General features: G+C 38.4%; 1 protein-coding gene across 4 annotated transcripts in view; it reads right to left on the bottom strand.

Moving 5' to 3' along the window:
* The window catches only part of CDK14 (cyclin dependent kinase 14), a 328,079-nt gene that overhangs the window by 215,610 nt on the left and 89,268 nt on the right, over nt 1–23,201 (bottom strand). For all 4 annotated transcript variants that reach the window (XR_012585470.1, XM_074574642.1, XM_074574644.1 and 1 more), the window contains 2 exons: nt 15,290–15,384; nt 2,889–2,968 (listed from right to left, as the gene is read on the bottom strand). Coding sequence is in view for 3 of the 4 variants with exons in the window: in XM_074574642.1 (XP_074430743.1) it covers nt 2,889–2,968; nt 15,290–15,384 (175 nt within the window). In the remaining variant the exon portion in view is untranslated. The remainder of the gene's footprint in view (nt 1–2,888; nt 2,969–15,289; nt 15,385–23,201) is intronic.

Here is a 23,201-nt window from a genome sequence, read left to right as displayed (position 1 = left end):
CATTTTCTCTCACTGCTTTACCCAAGGAGCCATGAGAAATGTTAAACAATTTACTTACAGTAGTTTTAATTTACAAATAAATAGACTTCTGCCCAAATTTGCCTTGTATTGATGGAAAATTAGAAAATAAGGAATAAGTCAAGGTCAAAACCTGCCTGGTTTCTCCATTATGAAAGACTTTGGAAAGAAATACCCTCCAACAGACCTCTGGCTCATGATACCATACATGCATTTTTTGATTAGGGCAACACTACTCCTCAGATAACTGAAATTAGAAGTTAATCTCATCTTCAGCGGTATTTGTCCGTGTTCTAATTGTCCCAGTCTAAATTATAGGGCTGGAGCCTTCAGTCAGACAACAGAGATCAAGAAAAATCTGCTTAACATAGTGTCCCATTCTTACAGTTTTTCCATCTCAAACTTATCAGATAACTTCAAGAGCTTGTACAAGCATTTCTTTTTTCTATTTTTTTTTTTCCACCCATGTAGCCAAGATCAGCCACAGCTGCATTACAGAACCCAGCATGCCCAAAACAGATTACATGCTGCTAAGAGGAAAGCAACAGCTTCCTTGGGTCCTGCTAGTGAAGTCCACAGCTGTAGCGTTACGGTCAAATAATAGGGGTCTGGCACAACATCACTGAGATTACCTTCTGAAAGTTACATTTTTAATACTGCCTCCCATACTTTTCTGGCCCTAACATTTGTTTCTGCCAAAAACAAAACAAACAGCAGAAAATCCAAAGCCAAACTAGATACAGATTTTTTCCCTTTCCCATCTCGCACATCATGTAAACTTCTACATTACGTAAAACGTGCAAGACTGCATTTCTACTGATAGCTCCCACAGATCTGAATGAAGTTCCACTACCAAGGGGACAGGATTACATTTACCAAAAAAACACACAACCAACCTATAACCTGAGTTTGACCCCACTTAACCAAGAGTCCACAAAAGTTGAGGAAAAAAAACCCCTCTCATCAGCCTAATACTCTTTGGATCTAGTCCCAGTCTAGATGAGTACTTAGAAATACAACAGATGCACATAGTCCTGTCAAGATCAGTGAGACACCACATACTTAAGAAAATATATATTAATTAATAAATTTTAGAGCTTTTCTAGAGAAGATCTTTGTTCTACTAATATTTAAGTACCATAATTTCAACTGGCTTCAACCAGAGTGCTGTCTGTAGTTACGGCTAAAAGGAAAACTGCTCCAATAACAGCATGAAAAGTATCTTCACGCAAGTGTGCCTTTATCATTTAAAAAAAAATAAAAATCAAGTGGAAAAATATCTGTTCTTGCTCCTAACAAATACTTATTTATACTGAGCTTACACAACAAACTATTTATGAAGGAAAACACATTATACTGTATTTGACAGTTATAACGCTATAAACTTTAATCTAGACCAAGCTCACATTAAAAAACCTTTTAAGTGTCACTTAAAAGGCACAAGAAAGCCATATCTACTATTTCCTTATTAAGTCAGTACCACATCAACTGAAAACCCGGAGAACAATAAACATATTTGAAACATAGGCTGTTATGCCTTGAACTCGGCATTACAAATATTGAAAGCTGTGCTCGTAACCCTCTGCACACCTCGTTATCACGGCACAGCTGCGGGGACAGACAGCTCAGAGATAAAATATATATCGTTATGAATAAATGTGTCAGATCGTTCAATAATTATTACTCAAACAAAGCAGTACAGAAGAACTGCTGAAATTCCTTCATAAATTGGCCACCCATGGTTTTCCCTCCTTTGTGAAAGAGCACAACCTTGGGATGGAAATCCATAGTACTTTAAAGGCTTCTAATTTCAGGGTGTCGATCACATGAAACACGGATTGCCCAGTCCACCCCAAAACAGGCTCATTGTACAGACAATCGGCGTACCAATGCTTGCAGGCAGGAGCAAGGGACGAGGGAGCTGCAGCTGCTGGGACTGCGGCTGCGATGGCCAAGAAGCCACACGCCTCCCATACAGGGCCACAACGTGGACCCCATGAGGGCTGATGGTCTGGTACCTCCCTGGCTCATCCCACCTCAGAAATTATGCCGAGATAGTCAGCACAGTTTTAACAGGTCCCTCAAAAACCACAACAGTTTCGTCTCTAATTCTCTACCAACTTCAGCTGAGTCTGAATCAGTGGTGTGATGGTAAATTGTTACCTCTACCAAGGCTCATTTTTAGTACCTTCTACCAGAGGAGGCCCACGCAGAGAAGGCACATCCCGCAATTTCTGCAAAGGAGCTTGACACAGGCAGGCTCAGATAAAGCAGCCATCAATAGGGACCCACAAGAGGCTGACAAGGAAGGATAAAGGAGCAGAGCAGAAAGCACGACAGGCATCTCCAAGTGCACTAGATAAGAGTCATTCCCAAACCACACAAGTTAGAGTCCATGGGGACGGCAAAACAAACAAAAGCTAGTCCCAAACTACACACAGCTTCCAAGACACCTGTATTTTTGCTCCCTGATCTTCCGATTGCCTTCATCAAGAAATGCTTTTCTTCACTTCATGCTGAAAAATTACATCTCCCTTCATCTTAGTTGCTGCCTGCAGGCAAGAAGCGCGGCTTAACACAGTTCCCTCATCTTGCAGTGACTCCTCACACCCACCTTAAACATGCTCTTAAGTACTCATTTGTATAGTAAATCTAACAGGAGCCAAAGGAGAGGCAGAGCTGCATTCTTTAACAAGATCTCCCACACCAGAGGCTTTGTTTTTGAAGCACCCAAGTTTCTTCCTACTGAGAACGTAACCATATAATTTGAATTCTCAAGCTATTCACTATAGCATGGCAGAGAAATAAGAAGTGCAATGTAATTACAAAAAAAAAACCCCTATGTATAATCATTAAATGTGAGTGCATACCTTCCCTGATAGCAGTAAATGGGGTTCCTTCCTCTTCTTGTAATCTAATCACCTTCAGCGCCACCAGCTTTCCATTTACCCTGAAAGGGAAAGAGGGGAGGGGAAGGAGAAATAAAAAAACAAAATTAAAGCAGAAACAGTATTTCTCATAACAGAACTTGTTTCCCATCATGTACTTATTCAATTTCTTCCTGTCAACGCCAGTGATTCATTTATAGCACTGTAAGAAACACTTCATAGCTTCCATAATGTCAACTTTATATTTTCACACTCAGATGCAATCCAAGAAATGATCTCAGTTTTCTGTGAGTCAGTCTGTTTCCTTTCTATCACAGCGCTAAACTGAAGCTTTGTTAAGAAGTATCGTATTGTAAATACAGTTTTAAAGTATCTGTCCTTTATTTGATCAAATTGTTCAAAGAAAAAGGTGTGTGATTTTCATCAATTGCCCCACTTGTAGGATGTCCATATTTATACTGATTGCTTCCTTCCCACTGCAACACACCCATATATTGCCCTCAAAAAGCTATGGAAGTTTGAGATGGGAAATGTTTTTAGGTAACTCCAACCATTTCCTGTTAGGGCAGGACTGTTCCTAAGGCACGTTCTTGACTACATGGCCCAGGCTAGTTTTAGGTTATAATGACTCTCATTTATAATTTTAAAACTTTTTTGTGCTCCCAGAGACAAAACTTCACAACAGGTCACTCTAGTTTCAAATGTATTTTGCTGGTTTCAATTCTAGCATTCAAAATTTCACCACACGCGACCCACACTCAAGGCCCTGGAAAAAATCTAGTTGGTTCAGTTTATCCGAATTAAATCTCACAAAAACTGAGGGACACGTAAAAACCGATATAGATTACCCACCCTCAAGAGCAAACTAATACTCTGAAAGCTTAACAGGCTCCACAGGTATGACAAGCAATAGTGAGGACAGATTAAAGAGAAGACATAATACAGTTGCCAAAAAAATATTATTATTGTTAATATATAGCTGCAAGTTCTTTCTGTAAAAGCAAAATTAGCCTTTTAGAGCCACAAAGCACAAGGAAGCAATGGACCTTTCAGACTCTCGTAGTCATGGAAGCAATTCCTTATTGTACTGGGCCCTAGAAGATGTATTCGTTTTTCTAAGCAAGATAATCCAGACACCTACCAGGTCTGAATTCATCTTCTCTCTCAGGCTTTTAATTTTTGCAGTTAGATGACTACAGTGACAGGATGGCTACCATCTTGTTTCTTCTGATTATTCTTCTTTTACAATTGCCCAAATCTCATTAGCCCTGTACACAGCACTGCATAATGACTCTGAGCAACTTAAGAAAGCCTGGTTATCAAAAGAGTGTTTACTCATCACCTTCCTACTATTCATAATACTTCAGACTGGCACCAGTTCAGATTTCAGGCCGCTAGTCACTGTTGAAAGATAATTATCATCTTAACCCTAGTGGATTATCTGGATTTCTCATTATAATTGCCTTACATATATTTTTGTTTAGATTTAAACAGAACTTCTGGCATCAGAAAAAGATAAGCCTTGCCCCAAGTAACTTTATGTGTCATGCACAAACAGGAGAATAAACCATAATAAAAGCAGAAGTAGAAAGGCTGATGACAGACATGCGGTTCATATGCATGTGTAGTTTTTACTTCCTTCGTCAGTACAGCACCCTACCTATCACATACATATACTTAAGTTAGATACCTGGATAACTTGATTATATTACAATAGATGAAATAACTGTGTAGGAGGAATTTAAATAAGAAAAGCAAGATCATTTTGCAGATCAAGAACAGGACAGATGCTGTGTTCAGAGAAGGCAATGCAGAATAGAACAGAAAAAAGCAGATCAAGGAGGTACTAAGGAAACAGGGAGGTGGAGTCTCTTGCCAGAGAGACAGGCAAATAGCACACAGCATTGTGCAATCATGGTCTTTTTAATACAAAGTTCTACATTCCATTGATTCATTAAGAGTAATAAATAACACACACAGCAATAGTATGGAACTCATTTTGAAGAATTTGCAATTAAACACAGTAGGTGGGCTGTGCTCTTTAGTTATCACTGCCACTTTGTCATTGGTACCTGTCATCATCTTGATAGACATCATGGCAACTCTTAATACTACCTATATGATCAAACTAATCTCAAGTAGCATTCCTCTGGGATTTCATTCTCCCCTTTAGTATTATTTATCTCCAATATATATCTGTCTGTAACTTCCATTAGAGTCTATAAGCCTCCTTATTTTCATCTACAACCCAGACATTAAAACCTCTTTTTTTCGGCTCATTTTCTATAAACAGGAGCATATAAATCTGGAGACGTGAGACAAGATGAAGTATCATCAATCATCAAATAAAGAGATATGTGTGTGTATTCATATCCTTTAACTATTTTCCTACTGATGCAATCTCCCAATGCAGTTAGATGATGCTGCAGAGATGAGCTAAGGACTACCTTAGGGTATAGCCTTGCTCCCGATAAATCCCTGCCACACACTTCTGCCACTGGCTTGTATTTGCTCTCATTCCTGCTAGAGTGAGACTGTTTAGGGAGCTTAAACAGGAGAAGACTGCCCCTTCTAAAAGAATTAAATCATATTTTCAAAAATAAAGGCATTTTTCACATTTTAAAAGCAAAAACCACTAGAAAATATATGAGACGAAGAACTAGGACCACCTCCTGAGAAGCAAGAAGCTATGGGATCAAGCCAGCTACGTCATGAAATTATGCCCTGAATCTTGTGATGACGCGCCAAAATAATGTGGCAAATTCCTTAGAAACAACATTGAAAAAGAGAGACTTGGAGAAAATTACCTCTGCAACCTATCAGAACTTGTCTTAGCAGTCTTCAATAATGATCAGATAATGTTAGCAAAATTCCTCCTGGATATTACTTCACATTTGTCTTCCACAACTTTCAAAGCATGCTCAGCATTTTCATTATTTTCAAATACAGGTAGAAAAACTGACAGGCAGACAGCCTTTTAGACAGTGAAAAGGCAACGCTGCTGCCCCTTTTAACATCTAGGATTCATTAAACCACCTCTCTTGCTCACTGTCCAAAGTAAACAATTTCACAGCTTCTCAAAACAATACACTTAACTAGGTCAAGGATTTCACTTATCATCTTATGGCCATCCTGTCAACTGCCTCATTAGTTTCTATTAAGGACAATATTCATTATAAAATTCCTATTTTCTAACTTACAAGCCCTCCTCCTGCCTAACCTAACTTGCTCTCTCTTTCTCTCTCTCATCCATAAATCTTCAGAGAAAGGACAGAAATCCTGAAGCCTCTCTGACTATCACACAAAGCTACTTTACGCTAGACAGTAGCTGATGCAGTTTTCCAATTTATGGAAATTCATCATTTTAGTGTTACATAATCTCTTCTAATAGATTTCTGATTTTATATGCAATTTAGGCGAAAGAAAAATAAGTCCAAATTGGTTTATGTGGCATATAGTAAAAGTCTGTATGTTATAAAAAATACAAATGAGCCAAACATTACAAATAATTCTAATATAAAGTGTCATTACGCCTTTTCTAAAACAGCGCATAACAGCATTACTAAAATAAACATATTCATAAAAATGACCACTTATGAGAAAGTAGAGAAGATTAGAAATTATTTAATGCTTTAATGCATCATTAAGAACATGTAATACTGATGAATATAAAGTAACTGATGACTTAATTGGCTTCACTGGGGATAATGCTGACGATGCCACATAGAGAACAAAAGAGTACAATAACATTATTTTCTCAAGTTCTTCAGTTATATTTAGATGCAATAAATTTCCAAATATAACACATTTAAGAGTCAGTTAACATAAAATCTGCCACTCTGATTTCATCTGTTTATTTAATACAGAGTTTTACCACTGGCTGGAGTTGAGGCTGAGTTCATAACTCGAGCAAGTGCTAAGCTTGGGAACATTTCTGCAAAGAAAAAATAAGTAGGTGGTATTGGGACAATGCTCTTATTTGTGATACACATTTCAAGAAACTAATTTTTACAAAGAAAAGTAACTCTCAATCATTAAATATTCATTTACACGAAAAGCTCAAAGTTTGATGATCAAACTCTGAGAATATCTAATTAGATCTAGTCTGTAGTGATATTAACGTCACAAACAGAAGTCTAAAACCCCAAACAGACCACGGTGGCCTAGTGAAACCAGACTCTGCCAGAATTTTCCTTTGAAGAAACCTGACGGAGACAAATTCACTGTAGGTTTAGTCATCTCTGATTATTCTCCCAATGAGTAACTAATTCCATGTTGAGGGAAACACTTCTTTTAATCGTTACCATAAAAGACAGTTCAGTGTAAATATGGTTTATATTATATTTCTTTTACTGAAAAGGACTTACATTTGTAGATAACAAAAAAACACTTACAGTCCCGCTAAAGCCCTATGGCGCAAACACTCAAGGGACTAACATGGCCCCTCAATTTCTCTTTTTGACTCCCACCATCTTTTAACCCCCATCCTAAACAAAAGTTACTTTGTTTTAGAAGAAGCCAGTGGATTAAAGATACTTCATAACGCTGACATTTATTAGGGCTGAAAAATAGAAGATCAAAGAGTTCTGAGAGAGATGAAGGATTTAAATTATTAATTAGTGTTGTCACTTGAACTCAGGGGATCCTGTTTTTCAGAGGACTCAAGGCAGCACTGCCTGAAGTGGCAGCCCTCACTTAAACAGGAGCAGGTGAGCAGCATCAGTGCATTTATGTCCAGGTCCCTCATCCCTACCTCCCAGCCTGCATCATTCAGTTCAAATTACTCAGCTGCTCACCTAAGGACAGGGGCTGCAGGTGACCCACGCCTGCTGGGAACAAATCACTTGGGACTGGCAGTAGAGAGAGCAACGCACAGCACTGGTCCTCCTCCATACACCTCACATCTCTTTGTGCCCCACTGATGTTCGTATTAAAACCTGATTTTCATATTAAGAGAATCTGAAGACAAACATAGTGGTATCCCTTCTAAGTAAAGTAGCCTCATAACTCTGCATACCAACAGTCACAGGGGATCTTCTGAGAGATGTCGTTCCCCAGCTAACTGGAAAATACATTGGTGTATAATGGTATTTACTTGGCAAATTACTTCAGCATTTGCTGTACGATTCCAATCGCACATGTATGTGTCAGTGCCAATAAATTACTATCCAGTAAATTTTAGAACTTGTATCCAATGTAACTATGTTCTATCCTAGTTTTTCTACCACATTTTCCTGTGCAATCCTGGGTAAGTAATATAATAGATTTTCTTTTCCTCATTTCCATCCACCACCACAAGAGATAAAAATGCTAAGCCACCTCTGTAAACTGCTATGCAGGTTGAAGTACAGCATATGTAGCGTAATGTTCTCTATGTATACAACTATAGAGGAAAAATCTCCCAATATTTTTTTAAACACTCATAAATTCACTCAGTAAGTGATCAATATAGTCAATGATTCATCTTCTAGTTAGAATCTCAGTAACTTATTTTAGTACTTACACTACTTAAATAATTTTTTCCATTATTTGGCATTTTAGTTCAACATCTAGTTATCATTAGTTTTTCATCTAGTTCAACTTGAAGTTATTGTTTTTATTAAAGATTTACAGTGCTATAGAGTTTTTTTAAAAGCATCTAAGTACACACTTTATAAACCCATGTCATGACTTTAAAATATATAGTAAAAAGCAGCCTACAAAAATCAGTTAAGCACATCAGTTAAAAAAAAAAAAAGAGGGGGAAAAAAGATGGAAAAAAACCCTAGGAAGCTCTAGTAAGTAACCATAAAGTGCCTTTTCATAATCCATGAATATATATTCCTTTTCCAGCCATTTGGTATCCCCAGATGAAAAGAGTTTCATTTGTAGATGGAATACTGGTTTCAAACAATTTCCAAGAAATAAGAGAGAAGGTTCAGAAAGCTTAGGTCACTAAGACAACACGAAACAGAGCAATTTTGAAATATTCAGTCTAAATAAATTGGCCAAAACATGAAAAAAAATATTATCTGTGAACTGGACTGCACATGAAACATATCAGGGAGTATGTGAATGCAACCCTTCACATGGTCACGGAGTAAACCCAGGAGAATGACTAAAAAGCAACAGCATGACAGACAAAACCATGGCAAGTTCTTCAGGCCATCCGAAGCCTATGGCACTTACAATAGATTGCACATAAAACAAAAGACAAGACAACGAAAGCGTCATGGAGGTTTCATGATAAGTAAAAGAAATTCTGCAGCTTAAAAAAAAGTCAGAACACCAAAGAGGCCTGCCAGTCATCCTCAATGAAGCTTTCAGCATCATAAATATAAAAATCAAAATATTTAAGTCATCCTTTTTCTTGTGAGCAGCCATCCACAAACATATACATGAAATATGATGGTCAGCTATATATTCATAACACATACTACAATACATCATGCCACCAACAAATACAGGTCGTTCCCACTTATCATTCAAATATTTCCTGCTGCTCCAAGAATAACACCCCATAGAAACCACATCCGGTGCACAGCATGGTGCCTGCCCTCCTCAGCATAATTTCTCTCTAAGATTCGCTCTTTATACCTTTAACTCCCTATTGATTTCCACTGAATAGTAAAAGGTATTGTCTTTGATAGAGATAAACATAAAATGCCCTGGCTACCTGAAAAAATACCTTTCATCTTTGGGTACACGTTGGAATCACCTTGAACACAACAAATTCAGATTTCAAACAGAAACAGCAGAGGTACCTCAACTGAAGGACTGCCCTACAGCTCTGCAGCTTTCAAGCTCTCGTTGACACCATCACCTTCTACTGTGCTCTGCTCACTAATTTCTCATATTAATAGTTAAAAGGAACAGGGACCAGAATTTATTAGGACAAGCATTTTACTAGGGATAAATTGAATGCTGTAATTTCATGGGAGGGAAATAAGGCCCCAAAAAAGTGTTGATTGAGCTTTCTGTTAGAAATTCTACATATTTTTTGAATACTTCGAGCACATGCAACTTACTAAAGGTGCCAAAAAAGGTAAAGGTACACTAAAAATCACATGGATAAGCAAGAAGCAGATTGAGATCACAGCAGTGCAGAAGCAGCAGAGATACCATTGGCTTCCCTCTCAAAACAGACACATGCTGTGCAAGCACAGTCACAGATCACGTCGCTTTAACCGAGGTAATCTTTTTTAATTCTTTGCCTTGAAGGGCAATTGAACACAGTGGGAGGACAGGATGGAAACCATGCCAACTCTTAATATTGCCAAATGCACAGGTTTTTCCCTTAAGTGCAATATGCAGAGTTCCCAGTGCAGAGACGCAAGGCCTCCACACTGCTTTGTAAGGGGTTCTGGTTGGCAGCAGCTCCCCCTGTTCTGTCACCAGCTTCTTCTCCAGACTCTCATAACTCACATCAACATTTATGTGCCACAGATCAAGCCAGATCTCATTGCTGTACCTGCAGGTAAATTTATAATCAAGCTCAAGAGGGAAGAAGGTCAATGGCAGCAGGAAGATGAACATGTCGATATGGACAGAGAGCACTTCTTCAGCTCAACCGCGCAATGAAACGATACTGGAATTTAAAAGGCACTTATTGCTTTGCACCAATTGTATGTCAAATGTTCAAGCTGTTAGCCAAACACAGAGTAAATGGAACTTGCGTAATTTTTTAGGTGTTATCAGTAAATCACTAGGCCTACTTCTCCAAAATTTTACATTAAAAAAAAATAAAAGCAGAAATCACTTCAAAGTGATCTGAATTTCATGCAGTAAGCAGCCTCTTGGGATTTTATACAACAAAGTAACATGTGAGAATCTAACCTGAATGAAAGTAGAAAATGAACATGCCAACATGAGTTTCATTACGCATGCCTGATGTGCAACACATGAAATCAAATAGATTTGCTTATTGATGCAGCCGTCAGCCAGAAACAAAGAGCTGCTTGGTTATTTCTCCAATAAACAAAAAAGCCCAGCCTAAGAGAATACGGCTTCACTTTCCTCAGTAACGCAGTCCTGTTCACTCTGCTGCTTCCTCACTCCAGGGAATCATTTTTACCTGACTACAAAAAGAGAAATCCATCATCCAGTAAGAGGAATTAGCCCACTTTGTTTCACTTTCCTGGGATAGTACCACAAATACTCAAATAGACAGAAAAGTAATGGGTATGATAGGAAAGCAAGGGCTTGGTACCGTTGATTCTGCTCCAAGTAGCAAAAAGCCAGACTTCCCCTGAAAGCAAGTTACTGCACACGTTACTTTAAATTTTAGGAAAGGAATGGCTGATTTTGCATTTTTGGGGGCAGGTATGTATCGTTTAGTCTTCCCAAATAGTAAGCTAAGATCATGAATTTTTTATTCCATCATTATGATCAGCAGGGGAAATAAATTAAAAAGCTGAAATATATCTCAGGAAATGCATTAAAAAAACCAAACCCCATTACTTGCCACATGCAGCTGGGATAAATATTAAGCACAGTAATTCTTTGTACAAAGCATCATTCAAAACAGCTCAAACTGACCTTAAATTCTCCAGCTTCAACTACAGTTAAGGACACATCTCAGAAAAATTTTGGCAAAATGAGAAAGCCAAACATTAGAGTTGGTTGAGAATTAGGGATTCTCAAACATTTTGACCAAAATGCACTTGCTGTTCAAGTATTACCAACTTTTCCAAATACAAATCATGTCTGCATTCTGTGGTATGTCATGAGGGTTTAATCCTTCAGCTGTCAAAACTAGGCACATACCAAAACAAATAGCCCTCTCTTGACCTGTTTTGCTTATTTTTCTTCCCACTGAGCCTGTAGCCAGAATAGAGCAATGTGTATCAGTGTCTCACCCTATATACCTACACCAGGTGCTAGAAAAAAATTCCTCTATCTCTTCCCATATCATTTTAGATAAAGCTATAAACCAAGCCAATCTGCCAGAAAAGGAGCAGTAAAGTTAGGCTCTCATGGAATGGCTGGAGCCAACATTGGCTCATCCATTTGCCACACTCCTCGTCCCTCTATTTTCCCCAATCCTGTGTTGTAGCAGTAATACTCTCTCTGCTTGCTTTGGGGATATCATATAGGCCAGAGATTCCTCAGTTTCTCAAGGGGATAGAAGAGGAAACAGAGCCACACTATCTCAACCAACAATTCCTTTTGAAATAGCAGATAGCCCCTGTAGTGTTCCCCCTGTTCCTAAGGAATAACCTCCTCCTGCTATGAAGTAGTTCAACTGTTTCTCTAGTTGAAGAAAAAAAAAGTCTGGACAGGAGGCACCGAATCTGGGTGGTAACTGTGAGAGTTATTCAATGCTCTGGGGAAAAAAAAATGTAAGCCAAAGAAAAGCCTCACCTCTGTGCCTGGGAAGATCATGGAACAGATCCTCCTAGAAGCTATGCTAAGGCACATGAAGGACAGTGAGGTGATTTGAGACAGACAGCATGGCTCCACCAAAGCCTAGTCCTGCCTGACCAACCTAGTGGCCTTCTATGATGGAGTGACTACATCAGTGGACAAGGGAACAGCTACAGATGTTGTCTATTTGGACTTCTGTAAGGCCTTTGACATGGTCCCCCACAACATCCTTCTCTCTAAATTGAAAAGATATGGATTTGATGGGTGGACTATTCGGTGGATGAGGAATTGGTTGGATGGTCGCATCCAGAGGGTAGTGGTCAACGGGCTCAATGTCCAGATGGAGATAGGTGAAAACTGTTGTCCCTCAGGGGTCCGTATTGGGACCAGGACTGTTCAACATTGTCATCAATAACATAGTGGGATCAAGCACACCATCAGCAAGTTTGAACATGACACCAAGCTGAGGGGTGCGGTTGACACGCCTGAGGGACAGTATGCCATCCAGAGGGACCCGGACAGGCTTAAGAAGTACAATCTCATGAGGCTCAGCAAGGCCAAGTGCAAGGTCCTGCACCTGGGGTGGGGCAACCCCCCATATTAACACAGGCTGGTGGATGAAAGGATTGAGAGACGCCTTACCAGGAAGGACTTGGGGATGCTGGTGGATGAAAAGCCGGACACGAGCCGACAATGTGCGCCTGCAGCCCAGAAGGCCAACCATATCCTGGGCTGCATCAAAAGAAGCGTGGAAAGCAGGTCGACAGAGGTCATTCTGCCCCTCTACTCTGCTCTCATGAGAACTCAAGTGGAGCATCCTGCTCTGGAGCTCTCAGCAGAGGAAACACATGGACCTGTTGAAACAAGTCCAGAGGAGGGGCACAAAAATCATCAGAGGGATGAAACACCTCTCCTATGAATACAGGCTGAGAGAGCTGGGATTGTTCAGCCTGGAGAAGAGAAGGCTCCAGGGAGACCTTATTCCAGCCTTCCAGTACCCAAGAAAGATGCAGACAGACTTTTTAGCAGGGCCTGTTGCAATAGGACAAGGGGGAATGGTTTTAAACTAAAAGAGGGTAAATTTAGACTAGATAGAAGGAAGAATTTTTTACAATGAGGGTCATGAGACACTGGAACAGGTTGCCCAGAGAGGTTGTAGATGCCCCACCCCTGGAAACATTCAAGGTCAGGTTGGACGGGCTTCTGAACAACCCGATCTAGTTGAAGATGTCCCTGCTCACTGCAGGGGGGTTGGAATACCTGACCTTTAAAAGTCCCTTCTATCCCAAACTATTCTATGGTTCTATGAAAATTAAGAAGGTGAAGGAATATTACTATAAATTTAGGAATATTCTCTGCATATACATTCTTATCCACATTCAAGTTACACACACTTTTTTCAAAATAAATGTTAAGGACCTTGCAAAAGATGTTACAAAGCAGCAGAATAGTTATATATAATTGTTATAATTCACACTACTTATTCTGACCTTGCTATTTATAATGGAGAATGTAGAGAGTCCAGTAATTTGAATTTATTATTCAACTACTATTAAAATCATTGAAGTATTTCTTACTGCAGTCAGCTCTACTAAAACAAATGAATATTTCTAACCAATCTATGTTTTGTAACACGTTCACAAATCACCACTGAATGAAATAGCTTCAGGGAAGTGCTTTGCTTTGTTTTAACTTTAGGAATGTTCCACTGATTGACAGGACATCTAGCAGCCCTGTTGCCTTCGTTCAGTCTTATTGAAAGCCAAGGCATATGGGATAACTATCACCAGATATGCACTGTGATTTTTAAAGGGTTTTAGTAATAAGGTGCAAGCTGAAATCTATATGGTTTTCTCATATTACGTAGACTCCAATAAAAAGCTTACATATGTATAATGTCTGGAACTTACGGTGATGCGTAACCGAGCCATTAACAACACAAAGTAACTGCATTTTCTTGAAGAAAGCTGCCAGTGAAAGACGATACATGCACCAGCGTGGCAGATGTGTAATACTTCTTTTACATTTAGAAAATGTTTTTATTCATATCAGATGCCATTATGCTCATCAATCTCAAAGCTACTGAGAGATGAGGACACCCCTCATTCTGATTTATTAGAAACACTCAGTGAAAAAAATAGTTTTTCTACCTACCTAACTTAATAACCCTGGAAAATGTTAACACTTATTTCCTTGTTTCAGTAGATTTTCTGTCCCATGACGGTCATGATATTCTGCCTGCTGAGAACACTAAGTTGCCTCGTCTATCATCCGCTAGACCAAGTTTTTAAATAAAGATATTGCATGCACCCGATCCCTGTCTCAGAACTGCTTTGTTATTATTGAAAATTTGATTATGAACACTTGATTAAATATATGAACTTGCACAGGACACTTTGCTCAACAAAAGATAACTCTGAACTGAAGCACTAGCTCAAGAAATATATTTTAAGTGTGTTTACTGAGTTATTTTATACAATATAGAAGCACATACGGCATTGGGGATAAAAAAGTTACAACAAATAACATTAAAATGGCTAAAAAAAATCTAACATGTATACAGTAGATTAGTTTGAGGCGGAGTAGTTGTAACAATTGTAAATAAACTCTTGTAAACAAACTAAACAGTAGTCCAAAATTCCATTCATTCCCTTCATGTTATTTTATTCAAGTTTTTTTAATAACAATAAACAAACGACTAATAACTTACAGCATCTATTCAGCTTTGCTCTGAGAACACCAGAAAAATCTACTTGACAGGGTATTGTGCTTTTACCCCTAAAAATTCATTTGATATGAATATTGAGAAAGTAGTACAACATTAAAGTATAAAGAAAACATCAGATTAACAAGATAGGACCTCATCTTGTTCTGATGTGAAGGTAGTATGTTACCTGTGCAATATGGTCTTAGTCTCTTTCACTAAAGCCCTTTGCATTCATTCAAAGGGATCTGTGTACAAGTGCAGCAACATCAGTTAATACTTTCTGCTTATCTTCATTTACACACAAAATTAAATGAAAAAAACAAACACTTACTTGCTTTTCCCTTTGTATACTGTAGCATAGGACCCTTCCCCTAGTTTTTCCAGTTTTTCATATGAGTCTGCTTTTCCAAACTTGGGGCTTGTAGGCTAAACAAAACAAAAAAAGATGACCTTTCAGCATATATTGCATCCACAACATTAACTGCTTTGATTCAGCCTTTAGAGATCAAACGCCATTCTCAAAACACATAGACCTGCATATTTTCAGCAGCCAACAATATAAAAAAAAATTAATAGCAGCGCTAATGAAACAATATAACAGGCTACTCAAATAAAACATTATTCAACACCCCAGATGGTGGTTGCCAATTTCAACCATACACTTACATCACTGGAACTATTAAGAGGATTTTGTTCCTAATCAAAGAGACGTTTCTGTTTTATTTTTCATATATATCACTTCATACAGGGAAAAAGATCATTAACAACTAAGCTATCTTATTTTTGTTAAAAGATCTAAGCAACAGTCTTAATCTGCCCTACAAAATCAGATGAAAAGAGCTGCTTAATTTTTTTAATTTTTTTTTTTTTTTTTTTAGACTAAAGCCCACACAAAAACATTGCTCTAAGTAGTCAATGTCCCAACACATCAACCATTGTTCAGACAGTGGTCAAAATACTATCGGAAAGCATCTTTAATGAGAGTATCTTGATCCTGAATTATGTTTACAGTCTTCAGATTGTGGATATACTCACACCATACTTTTAATGGCATGTATCTGCAGCATAGCTGAATAAAGTCCTGTAGCCTTAATACCTGCAGCCTAAGTGAGGGGCCTAAAGCTGAACCAAGCCAAGCAATGGTTCTTGCTCAAAGCGCCAGGTAGCTCAGCTGGCCTTTGCGACAGACTGGTACTTGCCCCACTTTTACAAAGTCCTTACAGAGAACACCAGAACACTGCAAAACCAGGAATTCACCTGACATTAAAACTTTCCAATGAAGTTCTTGGAAATTGTTTGAATTTTTTGAAGTGCATCCTATTCTCCCAAATTTCCTCATATTCCCGTCATCTAGAAGGAAAGAACTTTTTATTTTTCCTCCAAGACCAGAAGGATGCTGCAAAAAACTGACCTGGAGCTGCCGTCGGCATTATCTACATATATTTTAGAGTGCTCAGATGTTCTGTACCTAAAACAACCAAAAGAGTATAGAGCAGAAAGTTCGGAGTTTCAGCACTGATGCTCAAATCACATACAGGGACTGATTTGTTAGTACTCTGGTTATAACACTACAAAGAAAAGCAGTCAAGTAAATCCAGTGTGGTCAGGGTTGAGTTCAACTGGGAGACTCTAAAGAATGTGCAGCTGCACGCAGTGTAGACTCACATTTAGGATTTTATGCCTGATTTACAAAAAGTCCTCAAGTTTCGGTTTTTTGAAAGGAGACAAACATTACAATACGGGACACATTTGTGTGTAAATTCCTTTAAAACCATGGTCAAAAGTTTTAAATCAACGGAGTCTAGAAATTACTTCTATTTAAACAGACAAGAGCATCCCAAGTAAGATGACTCACCTCTCCACTACACCCATTTTACCATTAGACAGAAAATTTAAAAAATTCTCTTTACGCGACTATTCTACATTCGTCCTAAGCCATAATTCTGCCACTTTGGCATACATCCCCTTTTTTGAGGCTAACATCTCAGCTCTCTATTGAATGGTATCAGAATATACACATGTATGTTTGAAAAATTGAGCCCTTTCATCTCCCTTCAATACACAGAACAACCTATTATTTTGCTATCTGATTCCTAAGTATGAATAAACTGAGGAAAATATGTCATATGGGAATTCTCAGATCTTTTTCCTGTTACATTATTTGGACAGCTTCATTATAGATAAGGCAGTAATATTCTCAGCTCCCAATCTGTGCCTAAAAACGCATTCTGCCTGGTTAGAAATGAATTTTACTACTTGTGTTTTTTTTAATCACAGTTCTATTACAGATGTCTCTAATAGAGGTGACTAAAATATTTGTTCAAGTAGCCACCTCATTTAAGCATCCAATTATGGAATGCAACATTACAAAACTATAGAACAAAAGTGTTCTGATGTTTGAGTGTCTCCCATATAATGAAGAGGGATGGCAAAGTATTTCCCAAATTGCAGGCTGCAGTGAACACACAGTGAGTGGAAATGTGTTTGGAGTGGAAACGCTGCCCAGTTAACAGTGTATAGTTCACTGTTGGTTTCCTCATACAGTGAGGAAGAAAAAGGACAGGATTTATACATGTGTTTCACATTCATTCCTATTTTCACACTGAGATTTACTTTTATTTTATACTGCTGGAAACCATAATATAAAGGTCACAACAACTTGTAATGCCTTAAGATCTTGATAGGAAACAGGATGCCTTTAATCCATTACCACACAGTAAATCATCAACAGTAATTATTCCTACAACCTCAAGCTCATTTCTCCATACCCCAGCTGTCAGAAGCATGTATTTAAGGTCATGCCTTTGACTCATTCTCCTACTGGAAGCTGCTGCATCCTCATCAAGAAGGGGCAAAACGCTAAAAGCTCGCATTGGCGGGACCAGGAGAAGAGCTCACCCCTGGTGAAAGAGATACTGGTTTCCACTGTCTTGTCCTCCGGGCTGACCCCACGCACTGCCCCAGGACTCAGCTCTGCAGCAGCAAAGCCGACCTGCCACCCTCCTGAAACAGCCCAAATCACTTGTCCGGTGCCTGCTCATGCTAGGTAAGAGCAGACCAGAAACAACCAGAAACCCAAGCCATCAGCCACCGCCTTTCCCATATGCCATAAAACCACGTGGCTGACGTCCTCTTCTTTCCTGGTTACAGCACCCCCTCAGCGGAACTCAGCTCTATTCCAACTGGATCACAAGATGGGATTGCCCATGTTCTCATGCTAGTAGATCTCCCTTTGTGAAAAAGGACGTTATTTTTCCTTCCATTTGTAATCTTAAAAGGCTTACAGTTTTCGAAGGTGTCTGTGTAGAACAGCACTTCAGAGGATTTTACCAAAAAAATTTAAATAAATTCTGAGCAGAAGGAAATTCTCAGCAGAAGACTTTGCAAACTAATTTGCATGTCATTTCTTAATGAAACATGAAGACAGATCTCACTTGGCACATACAATTACTTTCAAAAATGAAGGAACACATTCACTATTTCTCCAACATTTTCTCAAAAATATTTTTTAAATGAAGTCTTACACATTAATTCAAACTTATTACAAATGGCTTACAAATTGTTGTGGTAAGAAGTTCAGACATTTCTTACCTTTCCTTTTATTTCTGGATTATAAAGAAGTTGAAGATTTCCTGAGATAATGCAAAAACATAAAACTTTCCAAAACTTATGTTTTAAGCTTAAAGTGATCTAAATAAAGGGCTATGGAAGGGATCTAAAAAAGTTAAGGAAGTTCCATGTGACTGCTGAAAATTCTATTTCAGTCTATTCTACGTTATTATTGCACTCTCCCTGTCATATAGCTATTTTTTCAGCTTCATGGCCATGAATTTCATTGTTCAGATTTCTCCACATTGGTTTATCTTCTTCAACCTTTTCTGTTAGAAAAAAAGCCTTGTTATAGCAAAATTACAGTACCTTTTTTTTTTTTTAACAAATGCTAATATTAAAATCAAATACAGAAAATTCACTTTAAAGTATAATTTCTTCTTTTAAAGTATTTTATTCCTTCTGGTAAAATACATGGAAATGCATATATACAGAGATTTGTGTTTACATAGTCACAAGAGTCCCATATTCTGCATAGGATGTGGTTGACTGAAATACACATAGCGAGTGAGACATATCCAGAGCACATCAGATGTACCAGGCTTGCATCAGCCACTAATATATCTCACAAGCAGCAGATTCGCAAGAAGTTCCCCTATATTTTAGAAAGCTAGTGCAATCTTCCAATTTGACTCAGATAATATTCCTCAACAGAGAAGAGTACTAATTTTAGCTGAATGCACATATTTTGATAAATGTTTGTTCAAAGTTACCTTTTGAAGATTTAACATTACGATACTTCTACCATGATTAATTTTCCCTTCTTCCCACTCCTCCTTGCTGCTTTTTAACCCTCTAAAACACTAACATAGACTCATAGAGAGTCCAACCATTAACCGAGCACTGCCAAGTTATCTCTAAACCATGGCTCTCAGCACCACATCGACACGTCTTTTAAATGCCTCCAGGGATGAGGACACAACAACTTCCCTGGGCAGCCTGTTCCAATGCTTGACAACTCTTTTGGTGAAGAAATTTTTCCTAATATCTGATCTAAACCTCCCCTGGCATGACTCGAGGCCATTTCCTCTTGTCTTATCGCTTGTTATTTGGGAGAAGAGACCAACCCCCACCTTGCTACAACCTCCTTTCAGGTAGTTGTAGAGAGCCATAAGGTCTCCCCTTAGCCTCCTTTTCTCCAGGCTAAACCACCCCAGTTCCCTCAGCCGCTTCTCATAACACTTGTGCTCCAGACCCCTCACCAGCTTTGTTGCCCTTCTTTGGACAAGCTCCAGCACCTCAATGTCTTTCTTGTAGCGAGGGGCCCAAAACTGAACATAGCATTTGAGATGCAGCCTCACCAGTGCCAAGTACAGGGGGACAATCACTTCCTTAGTCCTGCTGGCCACACTATTTCTGATATAGGCCAGGATCCTACTGGCCTTCATGGCTACCTGGGCACACTGACAGCTCAAATTCAGCCAGCTGTCGACCAAAATAAGTCACAACATAACATGACTGTGATAAAAGCACAATCTGAAAACTGGTTATTTACTGAATGTGTAATGTTTTTTTTTCAGTTAATTAAAGCCTTCGAATCTTTCCTATGAAAATTTTATCATGATTTGCTGGACATAAGCCAAAGGGAGATCTACCCCCTAGCGTCACACAGACTTGTAGATATTGAACATCAGTGGAACTACTTAGGCATAAAGAAGCCTGTTGCTCAGTGTTAAAGCTTTCTATTTGTTATGAAAAAAGAACTCTCAAAGCTAAGAAAAAAATAAAACACTGGTGCACGTGTGACCAAGACTGAACTATTTAACGGCAAAAAGTTAAATAGGCAGTAAACAACCATTCAGCAAGAAATTGCTACTCCTGGAAATTCACCAAAAAGTGAATTTTCATGCTAGGGAGAAATCTTCTAGAGAACTCAAGTGAGAAAGATAGATGAATTACTGAGACAGAAGGGAGTAAAGGTCCTCATGCCTTTAAAGAAATGAATATAGTTCCAAGTCACTGTGAAAGGCAGCACAGGTTGTGCTGGATCACGTTATCCCCAAGAGGACATTGGCAACTGGAGTGCAGGACAGTGTACATCTTTCCCTTCAGGAAACCCACTAGGAGTTTTACTTGTTTGCCTTTATGCTTCACTTTCCTTGAAAATAGTTTCCATTAAGGTACTTTTCTTATTATTAGCCTATATTTTTTCCAGTGCAAGATTAGTCTAAGAGCTCCACTGAGCACAGCGAGTGAGCATCTCTAGCAGCACGGCTTACAGTAACCAATATTAGATATTTTTTTCCCCTCTGGTTAAGGAAATACAGATCATAGTAACAAGGATAGAAAGAGCATGCCAAAATAATGAATACAGAAATAGAAGCAGCTAGTATGTCAAACTGACATGAGCATTAAAAATAACAGAGAGAAAAAGAAATTAGAGGAAACTGTCTTTTCTGACCAGGTCATTTCAAATCACCATTTCATTGATACAGACTGTAGGAGGGATAACAGTTTTAATACAGGATCTTGCAGTGTGAGTCCTTGCACTACCTTGCCACGCGAATACCTCTCTTTCTCGGAAATTTTCAAAATCTATGTAGTAAAGAGAGCTTTAATGGAAAAACACACCGCAAATCACCTGACTATTCTTACAGAAGCTGTGTGGGTTATGTTCTCATGCATTTTTCATAACTGCAAAACAGCTTGTGAATGTCACACTTAACTGGCATGCTCCCGAGCCTAAGTTTTAAATAGACTTTTTTGTTGTTTGTTTTTTTTTAAACTGCAGGATATTAAACTTCAATATAAAACTATCCTCAAGGGAAAAATACTATGTTCACAGTACCACTGTAAATTATTGAAAATCAAAAATTTAGATCTGTTTTGTTATATGTCTCCAAAGAAATAAACCCATTGCTAGAAAAACTTGAAAGTAAAAGGTAGGCCGAGGCCTAAGTAAGACTAAATCACAAGAACTGAAGATATTGGTTTTTTTAATGAATCTATATTTTGTCTTCTTTGACACAATGGTAAAGCTTCTTTCATGAAACCATATGCAAGTTTCACAATAATTAGTCCCCTTTGTTAAAGTTTTATCCTATGTACAGTAATTTCTTTCTTTTTTAAACCTTGTAAGTTGGACTGTATTGTAAGGCAACGTTCAAGGGATACAAAGATATTCAAGAATCCGAACTTAGCATTAATCTGAGCTGTACCACTATCTGATCCTCTCCTATCGCTGGTATCTTTCTAACCCTTTAACATGCTGGCATAAATTAAGAGCAACCTGAGCAGGAATGACCATACAGCTCTCTGTGAAATGCCTGGATGCAGTTTTTAAAGCTGTTTACTTGTTCTCCAGGCTACTAAAGCACAGGAGTTGGACCAATTGACACATTTTATCTGCCTTATCATCTAAAGAGTATCCCCCCAAGTTAATGATTCTTAAAGATTCCTTTGTGCCAGAAAAGAAAAATCTGCTCTCTACGCTGAATTTTGAATTTTTTTTACCTTGATAAAAAGTATCGACCAGGAAGGATGCAGTTACCCTTGTCATTACTAGGTTCCTAAAACCGGAGGAGGTTTCATACACCTGAAGAGGAAGACAGGCGAGAACAGCACAGAGTGTTTAGGCAGACAGAAAGGATGCCTAAGTTTTAGGCAAAATTCTGACTTTATTGTCTGCTTTAAAGTTAGATTTCTTATACAACTGATTTACAATGTGTTAATAGGATCAGGTCATGCTTTTCCTTGCACTTTTTTGGAGGAAAGTTGCATATAATAGGACTGAATATTAATAGAAGTTACAGAAACAGAAGAGAAGCTGTTCACCCAGAAAGAGTACAGAGCAAGTGCAGTAAAGTATTGATTGTTCACTTATTTTCATCTGAATGAATTTTTTACATTTATGTGAGCTGGTAGAAGGTAAGTGCTTTGCTGCACTCAGTATTTTTAAAAATAACCGAAAGGTAGTACATATACCTTAACATGTCACTTGAATTCATTGCCATGGATCTTAAGTCATTCAAAGAGAACGAACTGATGTGTACCACCACATAACTAAACCTTAACCAGATGGCTAGCTTACAACACTTGCAATACTCTCTTTACATACTATGCAAAAGTATTATTTCAATGTATAAAATGTGTACACTGAATACAACAAAACTTCACCTTGCACTGGAGAAAAACAAATAAGGCCAAATGCCTAAAGAGCATGGATCCGAAAATCATCTTTCAAAGCCAGTGTTACTTCGGAAAGAGTGGCATGGGTTTGATTTTGAGTGGTGCTTCTTTTATTTTGTCCAGTTCATTTTGTAGTTTTACTCTTTCTTCAACCAGGGAGAATAGAAAAGCAAGTTTCTTCCCTTGGTAAGCAAAAGACTCAGCAAGAGATTTTTAGATACATAAAGACAGACAGATGATAGGTAGAGATAGATGGACACGTACACACCTATAAACATATACATTATGCATAAGCATTATGTGAATGTATATACGTTATGTCCATATATATTGTGTTGCGCTGGTTCAGAGCAAAGGTCTGTCTAGCCAAATTCCCTTCTTCTAACCGTGGCAGGCAGGTGATGCACAGGTAGGTGAACACCTACTTCACTAGCTCCAGGGTAAGTATTATCCATTATTCTGATGTGATAAAAGGATAAGTCTGTTCTGCTGGAAATTTCATTCCA

This window comes from Larus michahellis, chromosome 2, assembly GCF_964199755.1.
Source record: "Larus michahellis chromosome 2, bLarMic1.1, whole genome shotgun sequence".
Taxonomy (NCBI): domain Eukaryota; kingdom Metazoa; phylum Chordata; class Aves; order Charadriiformes; family Laridae; genus Larus; species Larus michahellis.
This window is presented reverse-complemented; position numbering and strand designations above follow the sequence as displayed.